The 19,974-nt window shown below is 38.4% G+C and overlaps 1 protein-coding gene across 1 annotated transcript; it reads left to right on the forward strand.

Annotated features, from left to right (window-relative positions):
- The first annotated feature begins 6,578 nt into the window (after nt 1-6,578).
- Nucleotides 6,579-17,980, forward strand: MMP1 (matrix metallopeptidase 1). Its single transcript, XM_090267821.1, has 10 exons — nt 6,579-6,731; nt 9,676-9,920; nt 10,014-10,162; nt 10,402-10,527; nt 11,609-11,764; nt 11,902-12,019; nt 15,574-15,707; nt 16,470-16,632; nt 17,125-17,228; nt 17,411-17,980. The coding sequence occupies exons 1-10, from the start codon at nt 6,630-6,632 to the stop codon at nt 17,518-17,520; spliced, it is 1,407 nt and encodes a 468-aa protein (XP_090123947.1). The 5' UTR covers nt 6,579-6,629; the 3' UTR covers nt 17,521-17,980.
- Nucleotides 17,981-19,974: the final 1,994 nt, after the last annotated feature.

Below are 19,974 nucleotides of genomic sequence, written 5' to 3' on the forward strand. Positions count from 1 at the left end.
TTATTTTTTGCAATACCTGGCATGTAGCTTGATGCCTTATATATCATACCTGTACAAAGCTGGTAAGCCCTGGAAAATTAAAATTGGTACAAACACAAATAAAACACCAGTCCTCTTTCAACAAATTATCTTCTGTTAGAGGAGTGAAGTCAAGGTAAGGATAATATGAAAAGTACTTTACTTTAGTATAATGTTCTATGAAAATTCAAAGCAGGACTATCTCACAAAGGAAGGAAAAAGAAAACTTCATGAATGAAGTAATGCTTAAACTGGACCTTGAAGAATGGATAGAGCTGTATTATGTAGAAATAGAAACAAAAAGTATGACAAGGTAGGGGAACAAGGTGTAAGGCATATCTGGGAAACAATGTAATTCTTTTCTAAGTTTGTTCGCAAGAGTGGGACTGGGGAGTCATTTTTAGACCTGAACATGGAAGTCTTCAGTGCTATAGTTAATTTATATTTGCTGTGGTAGATAATGGAAATCACCAATAATTTTACTCATAAAATAATTATAAACATTTATGTTTATATGTATTCTTGATGTTCCAGCCATTATACTAATGTATTGTGCATATATTAGTATAATATGTTATACTAATATATCTTATTCCAGTCTCAGAAGACACATCTAAGACGGGTGCTATTATTATTCCACTTTTTAGATAAGAAAATCAATACATAGGCCATTTAGCTAGTGATTGGTAAAGTTGGTATTTGACTCCAAGTCTGTGGTTTGAAAAGCTCTGTGCTAGATAAGATGTGGGCAAGTGAGAAAGAAGAGTTCTGGACTAAAAGGAAATAACAGATATATCCAGGTGGAGATGTCCTGGGGCAGGTGAAACTGAGATTCAGGAAAAAACTGGGGCCAGAGTTTAGGGAAAATTTTTGTGAGACTGCTGGCTGAAGTTATAGGAGTAGATAAGGCTGTTCTGGGGTGAGGGGGAAGAGGCCAGAGATTAAAGATGAAGACTCAGAGAAGGACCTTGGTGAATGGCTAGATTCAGAAGGAGAGAAAAGAAGACATGACAGCAACAAGAAGAAATAATCAGAATAATCAGGGAGAAAAAGGAAGTGCAGAAACTCCCAAGCTAAGGACAGAAGAATTTCCAAGATTGACCATCAAATGCCAAAAAGACCAATGAGAACACGATCTGAGAAAAAGCCATTTGACACAGTGGTAGTAAACATTAAGAGTGTAGTTCCTGTGATACAGAGATGATGTACCATATGATTGCACACCTGAAGCCTATATAATCGTATTAACCAATGTTACCCCAATAAATTTGATTACAAAGGAAAAGAAAAATGTACCAATGAAAGTATTCAGATAAATGTTGTGTAAATATTAGACACAAAAGTCAAAGAAATATCAAAAGTATTTGTTTATTCCACTAGGCTGATTTTCATTAGAACCATGTGACTTTTATTTTCTTGTACCTGTCAACTTACCATAAAATATTGAACTGCAAAAGAAAAACATAAGAGAAAGTGTGTGTGTGCAGTGCAAGAGGTTCAAGTCAATGTAAGTTTCAGTAACAAGATTGATGGTAAAGACAAGAAATGCTTGAAAAGTAGGTAGTGTTTTGCAATAACAGTTATCATTGTGGTCATCAATCTGTTTCATAGCCAGGTAGGTTCACCTGATGAAGAAAAAGATGTGTACCAATGGGAACACTTGCATAGAAGACAAAAGGGTTGAAATCACAAGAGGAGATGTCAGCTCAAGCAAAGAGAGCTATGCTGTATCATTGACTATCTCAACAATAATTTTCTACTAAAACTAAAAAATGCATCCCAACATTATGTATATAAAAATATCCATATGGTTTATGTTTTGTAGTAAGAGCTGAGTCACCTGGTTTTGTAATCAATGATTAATTTCAAGTTTCTATCTCTGCCGCTTGCTAGTGGAACAACCTGAACAAAAGGCTTAATCATGAAAAGTTGCCAGTTCCTTCATTTATGAAACAGAAATTATAGTATACGCTAACTAGTCCACAGATTTATTGTGGGAATAAAATAGTTATGTATGTTGAATACTCAGTAAATGTTAAATGTTATTTCTTTTACCCAGCATTCATAAAGGTTAATTGACTCAGAAAATCAGCTGACCAACCCAACTCTCATTGCAATGAATTATAGCTCGTGTGTGAGTAGTTGATTTTTTAAAAAACTGGACAAAAGTCTAGTGGGTTACTGGACATTCCAATTTGTCAAAAACACAGAAAATTTCTGCAGCTATAGAACATAATTTGACACCTAAATCATAGACGAAAGTTCTGAAGGCAACACAGGTACATACATCAGAGACTCCCAAGAAAGCAAGTTACAGTTCTGGGCATTGTGGCATTATTAAAATCTCATAGGGATGTTGTGAGTTTCCTCACATATCGCACACCCATATGCACAGTCATGAGGGCTGAGAGAGAGTGGTTCTAAGATGTCTGAGCTGAGTCATGGTATAAGCAGCCCTTTTCCCAACAAGGCCCTTGGTTTGAACTTCTTAGAAGAGAGCTACAGCTGCAAAAGTCTGTAGACTGGTCTCAAGGGTGTGTTTCCTATAAACATTTTCCAGAGGGTCTAATAAATATTCAGATGGAGCAATGTTATTGGTAGGCAAATCAATAAAATTCTCAAAATAATCAGAGATTAAATGGTTACAGCATGGCAGGCCAATAGCCAAAAGTAAATGTTCAGTGCTTCATTCAAAATCTCCACTCAATGGAGATATACAATTTTTTTTCTATGATATTATAAATGATTTTAATCTTAGGAGAGTAGATAAAAGAAATAAAAATCTAACTATATGGGCATAAGACATTTTGCAGGCAATTGAGCCTAATGAGAAATGGCCCTTTTATTTATATCACTTAATATCTATTTATTTATTGATTTATTCATTCATTAGTTCATTCAACAGTCATTTGTAAACACCTACTACATTGAGGTAATAATTATAAACTGCAATTTCATGAATTTCATTAAAGGAAATAAAGACCATTAAGTGATAGTTTCAAGATTCTTTCAGGCCTGAGGGACAGGGATGTGGCATGGAGAAATTGTAGACATGACAAAATTAATGTATCCAGCCTCATTCTCACAACATTCTCTATATTGTTGAGAGGGGGTAAAATTTCTATACCCAGAGTACTTGTCTCATATCTGGTGACAGGAGCACCATGAAGACTGCTAGGAGGTGAACTGGAGTCATACAGACGCCTGTCAGTAAGTGACTTGGAGTTGATGCATCAATCATTTCTACCTGGAGAGTAACCAATAGGTACAAAGTGTCTGCTAAGTGTCTGGCACACAGTGGTTGTCCATAAAGCTACCAAATGGTCGTAGGCAGGGAGAATACATGGAGTGGGACGTATTTTTCCCTTGTGTTACTAAAAAAAAAAAAAAAAGCAGCATTAAATATCAAAGAAATAGAAAATATACCTGGCTCTCAAATTGAATTCTAAAATTGAAAATTTTAAATTTCCAAGCATAACAAATATGAAGCAAAATTAGAATTCCAAGACTGAATTTAATATGGAAGAATACAAACATATTTGAGTCTTTTCACAGAGTGATCAGTATGAAGCAAGCAAGAAAACCATGGAAAGGAAATCATTTGCTTGTTTGGAAACAATCCAGCGGTTAGTTGGCCTGGCCACAATCATGGGAACCTCTTAAATCTGTCCTTCTCCTGGGGGATAAAGAGCACAGTAATGATTTCCCCAAAATTACATCCAAAAGGAAATTATGGGGAAAGGAGAATCTCCTAGAGAAAACACATCTGGATATTAAAAGCAATAAAATTTCAACAAGTTTTGAGTTTCTTAGAAACTGTGCCAAATCCAGGCATTGCTAGGATTTGGGTAGGATTTAATCCCTAGCTTTTTGTTCTAGATTTTTATGTTTTCTCTTTTACTCTCAAGTAGATCATGCAGTAGCGCTAGCCCAGAAGTTACATACATTCTGCCACAAATACCTAACTGGAAATTTCAAGATTCAGGACAACGTGAAATTTTGAAACTTGCTGCTTAGCCAAAACTTAATTTAAAATATTTTGTTATTTTAGGAAGAAATTTAATTAAAAAGCTGTTTTAAGTAACTAGTTTCCAATCCACATCAGTACCTTTGAAGTTGTGAGAAAACACATAGAGTTTTTAGCTCAGGAGCGAGGAGAAAATGGTGCAAGTCCATGTTCTATCTGCAATTTTCCCCACTGTATCCTCCCTCCCATGCAGAGGCATGACCCCCACACAGTCTGTAGGAAACTTCTCTGTTCTTTTGTTTCTTTATCTGGAAAATCAAGGTGCTGGACTAGCTGCATGATTTTTAAGCTTCACACCATTGAACCCTCATTGTTCCCTAGAAATTGGAGGCTCTTCTAGAGAAAGGGGGCATGGGACAAAGTGAGAGTGATGTGGGTGGGACCCCCAGGCCCTATTCCCACTTCCACCAGAACATTTCTCCCTTTATCTGATTTACAAACTGGTTTTCCAAAACAGATTTATTTTTTAAAGAATATAATAGTTTAAAAAGTTTGAAAATTTCTAAACCGTAGAATATACTTTTGCCAGATATGAGACTCTTCCAGAATTTATATGTAACTGATTGCCCAGACCAGATAGTCACAACGTTGTTCTCTTGAGTTAATTCTTGTTTCCCAGGCCTCAGAGCTGGGGGCAATCGCGTCACACTGACCAGAGTTTCTGATAGTCAGGATGTGTCTTCCACACCTTGACTTTGAAAACACAGCCTATGTGCATTCTCTAATATAATGAGCTCCTTTCACTATTTTTCCTTGCCTGTGCTGGGTTACTTCAATTGTTACTTTTCTTGGGTCACTGCCCCACCTTCTAGCTGATGTCCTTGAGAAGGGGAGGATTTCATTTTTGTGAAAGCTTCTTCCAATTCACAGTACCCTTTTGAACTCTCATATTACTCCACTTAGATGAGGAAGTTATGATTAAATGATTATATAAGAAATGAGTTCTTTTTTATCAGTCCAACACATATTGAAGCAACCATGCCTATGACGTTGTTCTTAGTGTAGGGAAGAAAACAAATTGATAAGATGAGAAAAGTCCTGAGAAAGCAAATCTGACCTAGTGGGTAAGGTGGAAGAAGGTTGGCAAGTGTCTCTCAACTTTATTTCTCACTTAAACGATTTTAAGGAAGTAGGGAGGGACATGAATATAGGAAGCTACAGATTTAGATCAACTTTTCTCTCCAGGAGTGGAAAGGATGCCATTGGCAGTGCCAAAGACAATTGGATGTGGAACATGAAAACATGGATGTGCACTTATAATAACACAACCATGTGTTTATTTTAGTGTACATACAAAAATAATAGTTCATTTAGCTTTTAGCTATGATTTTACAGACATGATAGCCTATAAAGAGACAAAACTTTTTAAGTAAATTTAAGAAAAGTAAAAAAATAATACTAGAAGTGGTACTGGTATTGGCAAAGATTAAAAATTATGATAGAAGAGCATTTATAAAGGTCAGGAAACTTAGGACTGAACCAGCTCCATTGTCTCTTTGCAGCATTTATTGTAAACCTAATCTGTGCACCTTTATGCAGACTTCCATTAAAACTACCTTAAGGGGTCCCATAAAATGTCTGCTTATTAATTAGTCCCTCCCGTAGTAATTGGTGCACAGAGAATGCTAAATAAGGTCATCTGAATGAATGAATACATAAATACATGAATGGATGTGTACGTAAAAGAATAAATAATTGTGTCTAACCCCAAGGAACAAAGCTGTGCTCACATTGGGGGAAGCAAAGATGATTAAAAATAAAGCTCCAGACTCATATTTGATCTTTTGCCAGCCCTTGTGGCACCTGGTACACTCTGACAGGTTTCAGAGAAGTAACCTATTCTTCTCATTATCCCAACAGACAGAGTCTACACCAGGCATAGAGTTACCTGATTCCCCACATGTGGATTAGGGTCTTCTCAGCCAAGGTTCTTAAATCCTGGGTCTGAATAAAGATTAAGGGAAACTATGGTTCTACGCAAATAGTGTACCAAGCAGCTTAGCAGGGAACCCTGCTAACCCAGGAAAACCACCACAGTGGTTTTAGCTGCCTGTGCAGCTAAATAAACTTCAGTTACTGCAGGTGCTGGACACCCATAGAGCACATGGTGTCAGCCGTCCTGCCCTCTGCCCTGGAAGCAAGGTGTGTACAACCCAGATCACTTTATGACAAGCAAAATAAGGTAGAAAAGTCTATTTTTTAAAAAGATTATGGAATACTCTGTGATCTGTGTCCTATATAACAAGACCTTTCTCAAATGGAATAGAAACGAACTGGAGAAAACAGCAGTTTACTTGGTGTAGTGTGTCTCCTTCACACACACATCCTGTTTGATATTAATCATAAGATTGCAACACATAGTGAACCCAAATAATCTACTTCGAGTCATCATTTCTGATGATTGCTCAGGCTACTCACTGCTAATCAAAAGGATGTTTTGAAATGTGAGTCAGACCACTTCCGGCTTTCTGGAAGTGCAAGGACTCTATATATGAAGAGGGAGCTTTCTAGTTGAGATATCGGAGCAGCAGGCAGGTGGGGAGCTGTCAGATTTCTTTAGCTGAGAAGGAAGACAGAGGCCAGCATGCACAGCCTTCCTCTGCTGCTACTGCTCTGGAGTGTGGGGTCTCATGGCTTCCCAGCAGCGACTTTAAAAATACAAGAAGATGATGTGGAGATGGTCCAGGTAAATGCAGAATTTCAATGTCAGAAATGGAAAAGACTTTATTTGCATTTTTTCCACAGTATAGCAAAGTAGCAGTAGTTAGTATAATGAAGTTGATTTAAGGGTGGGTTTTCTACAAAGAGATATTTTTTAGAAAGGTCAATCTCCCCAAAAATGTTTCTAGCCTTATGTAGATGCTCCTTTTCTAGTGAGAAGTGAAAGGGAACTAAAGAAATCATACTCATATTTGGTTATAAAAATTGTAATTCTGACTTCATAATAACTAATGGTAAAGAAATTTCTCTCTGAAATTAGTTTCCACCCGTGATAAAGGTAATAAGGACTATGACATTTAAACACAATCTTTAAAAGTAGTTCTCTGGGACACAGGACTTCCAGCCAAGATGGAGGCATAGACAGACACGCTGTATCTCCCTGCACAACTAAGGAATACGACAACCTCAAAACTAGAGACGACCAGTAGTTCCAGAAAATTGAGCTGCATGGAAGTCAAGCAAAAAAAGATATAAAGAAGAAATACTCATCCAGACAGAAATCATTCTAAAATTAAGCACTATTGACTTCCAGCCAAGATGGAGGCCTAGACTGACACCCTCCATCTCTCTCCACAACTAAGAAGGAATGCAACTACTGCAAAACCAGAAATAACCAGAAGCTCCAGAAAATAAAGTTACATGGAAGTCCAACATATGAATTTATAAAGAAGTGGTGCTCGTCCGGTGGGTAGGAGGGGCAAAGCCAGGGCATAGAGGTCAAGCTGTGATGGTGGAGGCGGGATGGCAGTAAGCACAGACACCTGTATTTAAGGGGAGGTGAGAAGTACCTGGTGAGCACCCCCGGCTATAGACCAAACCTGGCAGCTTGCAATTCCAATACTGGGGAAGGCAGACCCCCATTGCCTTGGACTGTGAGGGCTGGAGAGTGTGAGGACAAAGGAGGAGGCTCCTGGTCTATCAGCAGAGAGTGAATGGCAGGAATCCATCTTGGACCCCTGCCCCCACAGAAAATGCCACAGTGTAGTGAGAAGGGTCACTCAGTAGTGATGAATGCAAAAAAACTGTCAAGATAGTAGAGATCATGATAGAGATCCCGGTAATGCAGCTGACCAGACAGCAAATATCTAACCTAATGGCTGAGCAGATAGGAAATCTTTCTGTGGCTCAGTTCAGAGCTTTGGTTATACAACTGCTTACAGATCTAACAGCAGATCTTAAACAAGACAGGGAAGGAATGAAGGCTAGTCCTGCTGAAATGAATAAAAACACATACAAAAGTGGTAAGGGAAAGAAAACCATGGATCAAATCAACAAATTGGAACATAGGGAAGGAACAAATAGTCAACCAGTGCAGAAAGAGGAAATGAAAAGTGAGGAAAATAAGGAAAGGATTAGAAACCTATGGGACAACTATAAGCGGGCCAACATTCGAATCATAGGGTTGCCAGAAGGTGAAGAACTAGATGTTGAAAAATTATGTGAAAAAATAATGAAGCAGAACTTCCATAACTTGGGGTAGGAAATAGAATTACAGGTCTAGGAAGCACAGAGAGTTCAAAAAATACTGGACCCAGGGAGAACCATACCAAGATGCATTATAATCAAAATGTCAAAAATTAAGGATAAAGAATCTTAAAAGCAGCAAGAGAGAAGAAAAGAATTACGTACAAAGGGGCCCCAATAAGACTCTCAACTGATTTCTCAAAAGAAACTCTGCAGGCAAGAATGGACTGGCGGGGAGATCCAAGATGGCGGAGGAGTAAATGGAAGCTACACTAACCTCCTCCCAGGACCAGTCTGGATTTACAACTTAATTTTGGAGAAATCATCTGGAATAACCAACGGAACACTAGCTGGAAAGAAGTCTTATAACCACGGAGAGACAGAAAAGGCCGCTACACCACAACTTGACCGAACACAACAAGGATGCCAGCCTGCTAAACCAAGCACGCTGTTGTCCGGAGACAGCCAACTGACCTGGAGTCTGCACAATCCTTCCCCATGTGGGAAGGCCACCCTCCCCTCCACACCCCCACTCTTATTAGGGATTTCTGGACCCAAGGGTAGGTAGGACGATGACCATGTCCAGCTTGAAGCAGCTAGAGGAGCTTGAGACCTTCGCCCATTGTCCTTTACAAGATTACAAAGGGTCTTAATATCTGAGAGGGAGCGATAGTTATTTTTTACGAACCATGGATATGGACTTGGGGGGGGGATGCTGGGGGATGGAGATACTGGATGGAGGGGAGTAAAGGGGAAAAAATTGGAACTACTGTAACAACATAATCAATAAAATATACTTAAAAAAAAAAAAGAATGGACTGGCAAGAAATATTCAAAGTAATGAAAAGCAAAAACCTACAACCACGATTACTCTATCCAGTGAAGCTGTCATTCAGAATAGAAGGGCAGAGAAAGTGCTTTCAGGACAAAGTGAAACTGAAGGAGTTCATCAGATCCAAACCACTGTTTAGGAGAAAGAAGATCAAAACTATGAACACTAAAATGAAAACTGTATCACAACAACCAACAACAGAAGCTAGGGAATCGAAACAAATGCAAATTAAGTAGGCAACGAGAGTGTGAAAAAAATTATAGGTATGGGGAACATATTGGGGGGAGGTCAGCAGGGAGGGGGAGGGGAAAAGGAGAGAGATGGTAAAGGAATTAAGCATAGTAAGAGGGAGTGGAGTAGATAGGAATATGTTGAGAAGAACTATATACACAACCAATGGGCATGGACTACAGGGGGGAGCTACTAGAAGGGGGGAGTCACTGGGTGGAGGGGAACGAAGGGAAAAGAAATTGGGACAACTGTAACAGCATAATCAATAAAGCATAATAAAAAGAAAGTAGTTCTCTGTTTCAATAAAATGTCATACTGTCAATCTTTAGAAAAATGGGAAAGATTTTCCTTCCAGTGTTATAATAATATTATCTTTCACCAGAAATACCTGGAGAACTTCTACAACCTGAAGAATGATGGGAAACAAATTGAAAAGCAGAGTAAGAGTGGCCTAGTGGTTGAAAAACTGAAACAAATGCAGAAATTCTTTGGGCTGAAAGTGACTGGGAAGCCAGATGCTGCGACCCTGAATGTGATGAAGCAGGCCAGATGTGGGGTGCCAGATGTGGCTCTGTTTGCCCACACTGAGGGGTACCCTAGGTGGGAACGCACACACCTGACCTATAGGTAACCAGACCGAGCATCAGACTGAGACTGCTACTTCCCATCAGAGCCACAGGAAATGTGGTCTTATATGTCTCTGTTTTATTTCATTTTTAGGATTGAAAATTACACACCAGATTTGCCAAGAGCATATGTGAACCATGCCATTGAGAAAGCCTTTCAGCTCTGGAGTAGGGTCTCACCGCTCACTTTCACCAAGATCTCTGAGGGTGAAGCAGACATAAGAATATCCTTTGTCAGGGGAGGTAAGCTCTTCCTGTAGCGCGAAACTTTTCACCTTAACTTCACCTAGCCCCTAAATCTCTTCGGTTTTGCCACTGGAGTTCCTTGTATAAGAGGAATGTTGATCTTATGGGCTTAGGGAAGGAAATTATATCACATTTGATGGACGTCTGTAGGTCTCTTAGCAAAGCAAGGACTTGCTCACCTGTGTTGTTATAAATAAGAGCCAAGAGGGATGTATGTTGAATTCTGTTTCTTGCAGATCATGATGACAATTCTCCCTTTGATGGACCCGAAGGAATCCTTGCTCATGCTTTTCCACCAGGCCAAGGTTTCGGAGGTGATGTTCATTTTGATGAAGATGAGACGTGGACCAACAATTTCAGAAGTAGGTCAACTAATCTTGCCTTTCTCAATTCTGCCACTCCTTTGTGATTCATTGTAGTAAATAAATCAGCTGAAAAATGCATTTATAGAAGTATATATTTTCTACTACTGTTTAGAAAGTGCATAATACATTTTTAAAAGTTTAAGAAAAAGATATTTCTGTTGGTAACATCTTACTGGCTAAAGATAGGACACAGTAAAATCTGTATTAAGAAAATGTTGAAAATCTTAATGGTTTACTTGTGTGCATCTCCATAGAATTTTCTTTTCTTACTAGAGGACACAGGAAAATTTGATAGCGGTTTTAAGATTATGTAGAAATTAAGGGAGGAGAAGCTTTACAAAGCATAGAGCATGTATCGGTTTTGTAAATAGAAAAAAATATATATATATATTAATAAAAGTCTATTGCTTCTTTGTAAAATAATACGTATCATCTAATCATTGGCAAGACTGTTGAATCTGTGCTAGACCCTCCAGTGACTGAATTTGCCCTTTTATTGTATCAGTGTAATCACAGAGTTTAGACTTTAACCCAGCTCTTCACTATTAATAAATTAATTCCTCTCACTTTAGGAAAACATGGTTTATATGTATTTTTAAAAGCAATGAAGAAAATATGAGTATTAGTTCTTGTAGAGTTAAAGATTACAGTAGTCCCTCTCTATACGGTGGTTCACTTATCACGGCCTCATGCAGGATTTTTAAAAATATATTTAATTATTTATGGCAGATTTTTCGCTATATATTGGGATTTTGTGGTACTGTATATGTATATTGTTAAATTTATGTAGGTTTAAGAGTGTATAATATGTTTAAGAACATAAGTAGTGTTTATAAAAGTGTGGAAAAGATTAATAAGGGAGTGGGAAAAGTTAATAAGGGACTGGGAATGGTTTATAAAGCCTTAAAATAGATATAAATACTAAAATAAATACTTTGCGGATTTCCACCTATCGTGGGGGGGGGCGGTCTAGAAAATAATACCTGCGATAAGTGAGGGAATACTGTACTTCTTAATTAAATATCTTAAAACTGAAAACATTTCAAGTAATCTCAAATGGGTTTATCTGCCCTTTCAGGGTACAACTTGTATCATGTTGCTGCTCATGAATTGGGCCATTCCCTTGGACTTCTTCATTCTAATGATATTGGGGCTTTGATGTACCCCACCTACACCTTCACTGGTGATGTTCAGCTCTCTCAGGATGACATCAATGCTATCCAGGCTGTGTATGGTAAGTATAAAGAAAAACATTACAGACAAGGGACCTTTAGAGCAGCCATTCACTGTATCTTTTAAGAAGCTGTCTTTCATTGTTTATGTAATTTTCTCATGCCAAGCACAGTAACTCCAGCTCTATTTTTTCTTTAGGGCCCTCCAAAAACCCCAGCCAGCCAACAGGCCCACAAACCCCGCAGATGTGTGATAGTAAGCTAACCTTTGATGCTATAACTACGATTCGGGGAGAAGTGATGTTCTTCAAAGACAAGTAAGACATCTTGTTTTGTGTTGGTAATAATAATAACGCTCACTACTATGGACCCATACAGGCCACTACTATGCTTCACATGTTACTTATCTTACATTTGTTTACATAAATAATTATATGATAGCACTTATTGGCATTGGCAAAACCTAATGAACTTATATCAACTTTCTTTTCCCATATGTATTCTGCCATTTGGTTCTCAGGAAAAAAACAAAACATTGAAGCAGAAAGCCAGTAAATATAATCCCATTTACAAATCAGTAAGATATGGCAGAGAGAAGGATAGAGATCCTTTTAGGGCACAGTGTTCGTGCATGACAGAGCATGAATTGGTCTTCTGATTCCTACTCCAAGGCTCATTTCATTTGTGGGGTTTTTTTAAAGTAGTATACTTTATTGATTATATTGTTACAGTAGTCCAAATTTTTTTCCCTTTGCTCCCCTCCACCCAGAACCCTCCTTCCCTCCAGCAATCCCACCCCCCTTAGTTCATGTCCATGGGTCGTGCATATAAGTTCCTTGGCTTCACCCTTTCCTATGTTATTCTTAACTTCCTTCTGTCTATTTTGTACCAACCAATTATGCTTCTTAATCCCTGCACCATTTCCCCATTTTTACCCCTTCCTCCTCCCAGCTGATAATCCTCCAAGTGATCCCCATACCTATGACTCTGTTCCTATTCTGCTTTGCTTAGTTGGATTTTGTTTTTATTTTTTAGATTCAGTTGTTGTTAGTTGTGAGTTTGTTGTCATTTTAGTGTTCATAGTTTTGATCTTCTTTTTCTTAAGTAAGTCCCTTTGACATTTCATATAATAATGGCTTGGTGATGATGAACTTCTTTAGCTTTACCTTGTCTGAGAAGCACTTTATCTGCCTTTTCATTCTAAATGATAGCCTTGCTGGATAGAGTAGTCTTAGTTGTAGGTCCTTGCTTTTTATCACATTGAATACTTCTTGCTGGTCCCTCCCTGCCTGCAAAGTTTCTTTTGAGAAATTAGCTGATGGTCTTTTCTTTTTCTCTTTCCAAAAATAGAAATTCTTGATTTTTATTGCTGATATAAATGTAATACATACAGGTTTTATAAATGCAAAAATACACACACACACACACACACACATATAATCACAAGTTTCAGTTACCATTGTTCATTCATAGTGTGGTATAATGTTTCCTGAGTAAATACTAAGGTTTTATTTTTTTTAATATGCTTTATTGATTATGCTGTTACAGTTGTCCAAATTTATTTTCCCTTTGTTCCCCTCTACCCAGTGACCCCCCGCCCTCCAGTTGTCCCCCCACTCTCCCCTTTGGTCCATGCCCATTAGTTGTGTATATAGTTCTTCTCAATATATTCCTATCTACTCCACTCTCTCCTACTATACTTTTTAATTTCTGTACCATCTCCCTCGCTTTCCCCCTCATAGCTGACCTCCCCCCAATATGTTCCCCTTACCTATAATTCTTTTCACACTCTCGTTGCCTTCTTAGTTTGCCTTTGTTTCGATTCCTTAGCTTCTGTTTGTTGTGATACAGTTTTCATTTTAAGGGTTTTAAGTTTTCATGTTGAGGGTGATGCAGTATGTCTATGCCTTCATCTTGGCTTGAAGTCTCATTTGCGATGTTCATCATGATGATAGTATATTATTATGTACTTTACTAAGAGAAATAAATTATTTTCATAATACCATTATGCTGATACCCTTTAAGTATCATCCCTTCCAATCTGGAAAAGATGATTCTTCCAAGGCCTATGGTGGTGACAGGTGTCTGTTGCCCACAAAGGCCCGGAGAAGGGTAGGAGCCATTGTGGGAGAACCCCATGGGTTCATGAGCCCCTCTCTTGGGCTGGTGTGAGGAGTCACAATGTCCTTCCTTTTGCAGCATGTGGCCTCAAAAAGGCTAGGGTCCCCTCACATATGAGAAATCAAGCTGCGCTACAAATTGTACTGATCCCTAAAGGACCAGGCAAAATACTAACACTGTCTTTTTCTGAAGATGAAGTCTGCAGCACATAGAAAGTATGGGTGCTCAGGAAGGTTTGATTCTCCTCAGCCACTCCTTTGGAGTGTTGTTGGTGCTGTTTCAATGCATTGTGGTCACATCTACCCCCAGAATGCAGGATATTGGCTGCTAATGCTTTTCTTGCTCTTCTTAACTATTTTTGAGTGTAAAGAGAAGGCTGGATGTAAACCATCCAATGTGTGGCTCGATGCTGTAAATACTAAGGAGATATATGGTGTTTAAGCTAACCCCTCACTATAGCAGGGTACTTATTCAAGCAACTATTTGAAGGATTACTCCAAGTGATAGGACCAAGTCTAGAATTTCCAGGAACTAAAGAGACACTGAGATCATTTGAATGTCACTAAGTCATTAAGACATGGGAGACTAAAAATAGTAATAGTAACTGACTTGCCCAGCTATCACAGTCAGTAAGACACAGGACCAGATCTAGAAGTCGGATATCTGACTGCCAAGGTCATAGTCACCTGTGGCCTACAATCTGGAGATACTTTCTGTCAGCCCACATGGCAGTCTGTACTTGCTATTTCCCCATTCCCTATGGACTGTAGAATCAACTTTGTAAACCACCAAGCACAGCAAGACAAAGGAAGGGTCTGCCAGACCTGAGTTTAAAATTAACCTTTATCTTTTATCAGCCATGTGGCCTTGGACAGGTCCCTTTGCCTCCCTGATCTTAATTTCTCCTCTGTAAAATGAAAGTAATATTCTCTTGCAGGGTTCGTGTGAGGTAAGGCATGATGTCAGTGAAGGCCTGGGAGTGGGAAGTGTACACTACTGTAGGACGCGAGTGCTGTATTCCAGCCAGTCACTGCTGCAGAGGAACCTTAAGGGCTCACCAAAGTAGTTTTACATTTTAAGAATTTTGCAAGATGGTTGTTAAACACAACCATTATTAAAAGTTAAATTACAAAGCCCTGGCCGCTATGACTCAGTGGATTGAGCGTCAGCCTGCAAGCCAAGTGTCGCTGGTTCAATTCCCAGTCAGGGCACATGACTAGGTTGCACGTCAGGTCCCCAGTTGGGGGCACGAGTGAGAGGCAACCACACAATGATGTTTCTCTCTCTCTCTTTCTCCTTTCCCCTCTCTCTATAAATAAATAAATAAATAAATAAACAAACAAATAAATAATTAAAAAAATTTTTTAAGTTAAATTACATCAATTCGCAATTATATTTCAACCAAAGGTAATGAAAATAATTAAAACTTAGCCCTCTATAATTATTTTACTACATTTTACTCTTTATTTATGTTCTTGTGATCCTTTATACTTAACGTGTTTGTGTGGTAAAAATGCTGCACATGGAGCACATCACAACTCTCTTGAATTCTGCCATGGTGGGAGTATTTCCACCCTGGAAGCAGCAGATACTACAAACCAGGACTTCACCCAACCTTCATCTTGGAGAATCAGATGTTAAACATTTACCAGCACACCACTAGTTCCAGCAGTAAGAAAGAGCTGGAGGTCAGCCAGAACTTGCTATAGATTAGATCAAAACCCTTTTTTTTTTCCTTTTTTCAAATCAGGTTCTACATGCGCATTAATTCTTACTACCCAGAACCTGAACTCAATTTCATTTCTGTCTTCTGGCCAAGCCTGCCAAATGGACTTCAAGCTGCTTATGAGGTTACTGATAGAGATGAGATCCGGTTTTTCAAAGGTAATGCTTCCAATTATTTTATGAATTAAGTTTTCATTGGCTGAGATATAAGAGAGTACTAGCTCCTTTCTCTCCATGGAATTTAAAAATGTAAGACTCACCAAATCAATGGAAGTCCATCACCTTAATTAAGAATTGCATAGTGCATTTCTCAATCATTTTAAATAAAAAGTATATGACTGGAGACAATAAGTTTTCTGGACTGTTTCATGAATCTAGACTTATAAAAGTGTTTTCCGTCTACATCCCTGGGGGTGCTGAGAAATAAAATTGAGAGACTTGGACCAACACTGTAGAAAGAATGCAATGGAATCATTTAAGTAGTGTGATATCCTAGAGCTATTTTAATACAAATGAGTCTCTTCAGAGGGGAATGGAGGGACCTTGATGGGCAGCAAGATAGGGATGCTGCAGCCTTGTTCTCAAAGGGTGATACTCAAACCAACAACGTTGACATCACCTGGAGAGTTGGTTAGAAATATAGACTCTCACTTAGCTTTGGATAGAAGACCCCAACTCCATAAATCAATCATTCTCAAAAATGCTGTATGTTAGAATCACCTAAAAAACTCTTTAAATTTTAATAATTTAATTTGTCTGTGGTAGGATACCAACACCAGTATTTTTAACAATCTCCTTGCTTAAATCTACTACTGTGCAGCCAAGACAGTGTTCTACCATGTGAGACTAACTTAGCTGGAAATCTGCTCACTGTACACTGTGCCCTGGGTGAGTGTTTTCATTGCTGTCTCTTGATTGCAGGTAATAAGTACTGGGCTGCTCAGGAGGCAGATATGCTGCCTGGATACCCCAGGGACATCTATAGCTCCTTTGGCTTCCCTAGAAGTGTGAAGAATATTGATGCTGCTGTTTTTGAGGAAGCTACTGGGAAAACATATTTCTTTGTTGCTGACAAGTGCTGGAGGTAAAGACTGCATGGAACCATTTAAAAATGATTTTCATATTCCCCTGGCCACCTGCCTTTTCTATGAATGGCTGTGGCTAGCCCAGTATCCAAGTCTCTTGATCAATAATCATTATGTAATACCTGTCCCAGAATCCAGGGAGCACTTGGGGCTGAATTTGAAAAAGAAGATGCAAAAAAGAGGCCATTCATCCTTATAGAGCTACTTTAGCCAACTGGAACTTAACTTTAGTTACATTGTACCCTAGGACATTATGTGGCACCAACTGGAAACTTAGAGTTGGATGCTGGAGTTCAGAGGGACCTTATGAATCTTCCAGTCTACACAACAGCCTACTTCACCTCATTCCACCTGCCCACCTTCATTTTACTCATGATCTATGGAATTAAAAGTTCTTATTACATTGCTGTTGATTGAATTTCCTGTAATGATGTTAAGAAGGCTACATGTTTAACAAATGGTTCTGACACTTTTAATTATTTCTTGACCAGGTATGATGAATACAAACAATCCATGGATGCAGGTTATCCCAAAATGATAGCAGCTGACTTTCCTGGAATTGGCAACAAAGTTGATGCTGTTTTCCAGAAAAATGGTAAGTGAGTATACATGTATTTCCTCTATTTTGTTGCCATAGAATAGCATCATTATTATTATTTAGAACTACAGATACAAACAAATATTTGTTTTCACAAATGACTTGGGTTTTTCAAGAATTCAAGTTAAACCTAGAAATTACTTGTATAATGTAGTAAGTCCCTTTTGTTTTGTTTCTAGGATTTCTTTATTTCTTCCATGGAACAAGGCAATACAAGTTTGATCCTACAACAAAGAGAATTTTGACTCTCCAGAAAGCTAATAGCTGGTTCAACTGTAGAAAGAATTGACCAACTGTTTTGATATTGAACAGAAAAGTATATTTGAAAGCCCCAAAAAGATATTTTCCTGAAAATCCATACTTAAAAACAAAATGCAGGGCTATTAAGTGTAATTTTCTTTATGCCTCATTCTGCATATGCCTTTTATGTTTAGAATGCAATGTTTTATGTAGTGTTATAATTTAGTTCCACAAATGAGCACTAAAGAAGGTCAAGTTAATGGCTTATTGATACATATCAGCCAGTTTTACAAAGAGATAAGCTCTTTTTCAAAGTATAACACTCTGAAATTAAACCTGGGGAACAACCCCAGTGATGAACATCTCCTTTCAAGAAAGAAAGAGACAGAGATAGGAGTCTTCATCAGAGAAAAAGCAGTTCAAGAACATATGTGCAGCCACTAACTATTATCATCCTAATATGCAAGGATAACTTTTGTTACGGAAAATAAAGTGTTTTACATTTTACAATAAAGCCATCCCTGTCTCTATTGTTTTATAAACTTTCTATTATACTTAAGTTATAATACTGCTATTTCCTGATTATAAGGCCACACTTACAGAGCTTAATTTTTAAATTTTAAATTGGAAGTAGACAACTATGCAAAATATTCATGTGAGAAATTAGAAAATACAAAAAATTCAAATATTTTCATTCTCATGTAATTTATATCATATAAGAGGGAGGAAAAGTCTATTCCACATGTCTTACATAAAGATTCCAAATTGGTTTTAGGTAAAAGTAGTAATGGCATGATAGAGTTTTCTAAGGGTACATTCTTCTTTCTTCTGGACACATGAGAGGATTATGTTTCCCCATAGTCCAACTCCCTGTAGTTGGGGGGGTGGGGGGTGGGCAGTGGTATCTGACTCACCCTGGCCCGTGGGTTGTGCCCAGAAGTGATCAATATCACTTCCAGAGGGGAACATTTGATTGCCAGTGGTCTCATCCTCTGCTGTGCTAATTTTAGAAGCAGGTTTTAAGAGAGGTTCCATAAGATGGAAGAAACCTGAATCGCTGGGCTACTACTCCAAACAGTTACCCCAAACTTCAATAGATTTTGCTTAAGCTACTAAGATTTTAGATTTTGTTAAAGCTGAATAATCTAGTTTTTTTGGACAAGCACTGTCTCACACCTATTTTGGGAGGATGTTTATATATGCAGGAGTCCTATGGATAGCTTCCAGCCCTATGAATTTTGAGTTGCTCAGAAGGTGCTCACAGCATTTTTAGACTTTCCAAGTACATAGAGAGTCTTGAGAATATTTTGAGTTGCTCATGGTTCTGAGGAAGGCCGTTTTTATCTCAAGAATGTGGAGAGCAATGTCATCTCTCCTTTGGCCAGTCTCTCTCTCTGAGAAATATTTCTATATTGAAGTATAACCTGAATGCAGGAAAAAGCACATGACATAAATCTTCATATCAGTGAGTTATTGCAGTGTTAATAACCCATGTAACTCTCGCCCAGCTCAAAAAAGAGAAAATTTCAGAACCACAGCAGGACTTCCTCGAATACCTGGCATCAATACTCAACTCAATGTTAATTTAGTTCACTAGAATCAGAGCCTGAAATGGGGATTCTTTGTTGCAGTCATGGGGGAGGAGTGCTTGCAGGAGAAGAGGAGTGGGGGAAACATTTTAGAGCAGGGAAAAATGCTAAAGAATGGTAAAGAATCTGATCTCAGACAGCGATTGCTCTGATCTTATGAGCAGGGAGGTCTGGAGCAAAAATTGAATCAGTTAGTCCTATCTTGAGGCAAAGGAATGAGCCTTTTGTACCCTTGTGTCAATTAGTCATCAGTTGAGGTCTGGTTTCCAGGGGAGGGGCATAGCTCCCAGACCAGATAGCTCCTCTCTGACAGAGGCATGGAGAACACTGGAAGTTGTAAGCCACCAACACTCTCAGTGGCCAGAAGGATGGTTGCAATGGTGCTAAATAAGATCTGGAAAACAGCACCAGGAGCATCCACTATACATGCCCGATTTCTGAAAGTTCACCACGGTTAGATTAAATTTTCCTATTCCTAAACAAAATTGAATCAAGTATATATTCTCTCTGATATGCCTTATTGTGCTCAACATCATTTTGTGCATTTCATCCACTGGTGATGGGCTTTGGTTTGCTCCAATTTGAGGGCTTTTATAAATAGTGCTGCACATACAAGGGAGGACCCAAAAAAAACCAGAATTTATTTATAAAAAATTGGGTATTTATTTTTACATGTTTAAACTTCAGTCACCTTCAAAGTACTCTCCATTTGATGCAATACACCTATTGAGATGTTTTTTCCACTGCTCAAACAGTTTTTAAACTTGTTGATTTTGGTGCCTTTTAGTGCTTCTGCTATTTTTTGTTTCACCTCTTCCACATGGGCAAACTGTTTCCCTTTGAGGACTTCTTTCATTCAGGGAAACAAACAAACAAAAAAATCACTCAGGTCAAGATTGGGTGAATAGGGAAGG

This window comes from Furipterus horrens, unplaced genomic scaffold, assembly GCF_987537825.1.
Source record: "Furipterus horrens unplaced genomic scaffold, mFurHor1.1.pri manual_scaffold_2, whole genome shotgun sequence".
NCBI classification, from domain to species: Eukaryota; Metazoa; Chordata; class Mammalia; order Chiroptera; family Furipteridae; genus Furipterus; species Furipterus horrens.

Excerpts from the sequence above, each read along its gene's own strand:
- MMP1 (XM_090267821.1), top strand. The coding sequence starts at position 6,630 with ATGCACAGCCTTCCTCTGCTGCTACTGCTCTGGAGTGTGGGGTCTCAT. Across the intron at positions 11,765-11,901 it reads TGCTATCCAGGCTGTGTATG|GGCCCTCCAAAAACCCCAGC; the intron begins GTAAGTATAAAG and ends TTTTTTCTTTAG. Across the intron at positions 12,020-15,573 it reads GTGATGTTCTTCAAAGACAA|GTTCTACATGCGCATTAATT; the intron begins GTAAGACATCTT and ends TTTTCAAATCAG.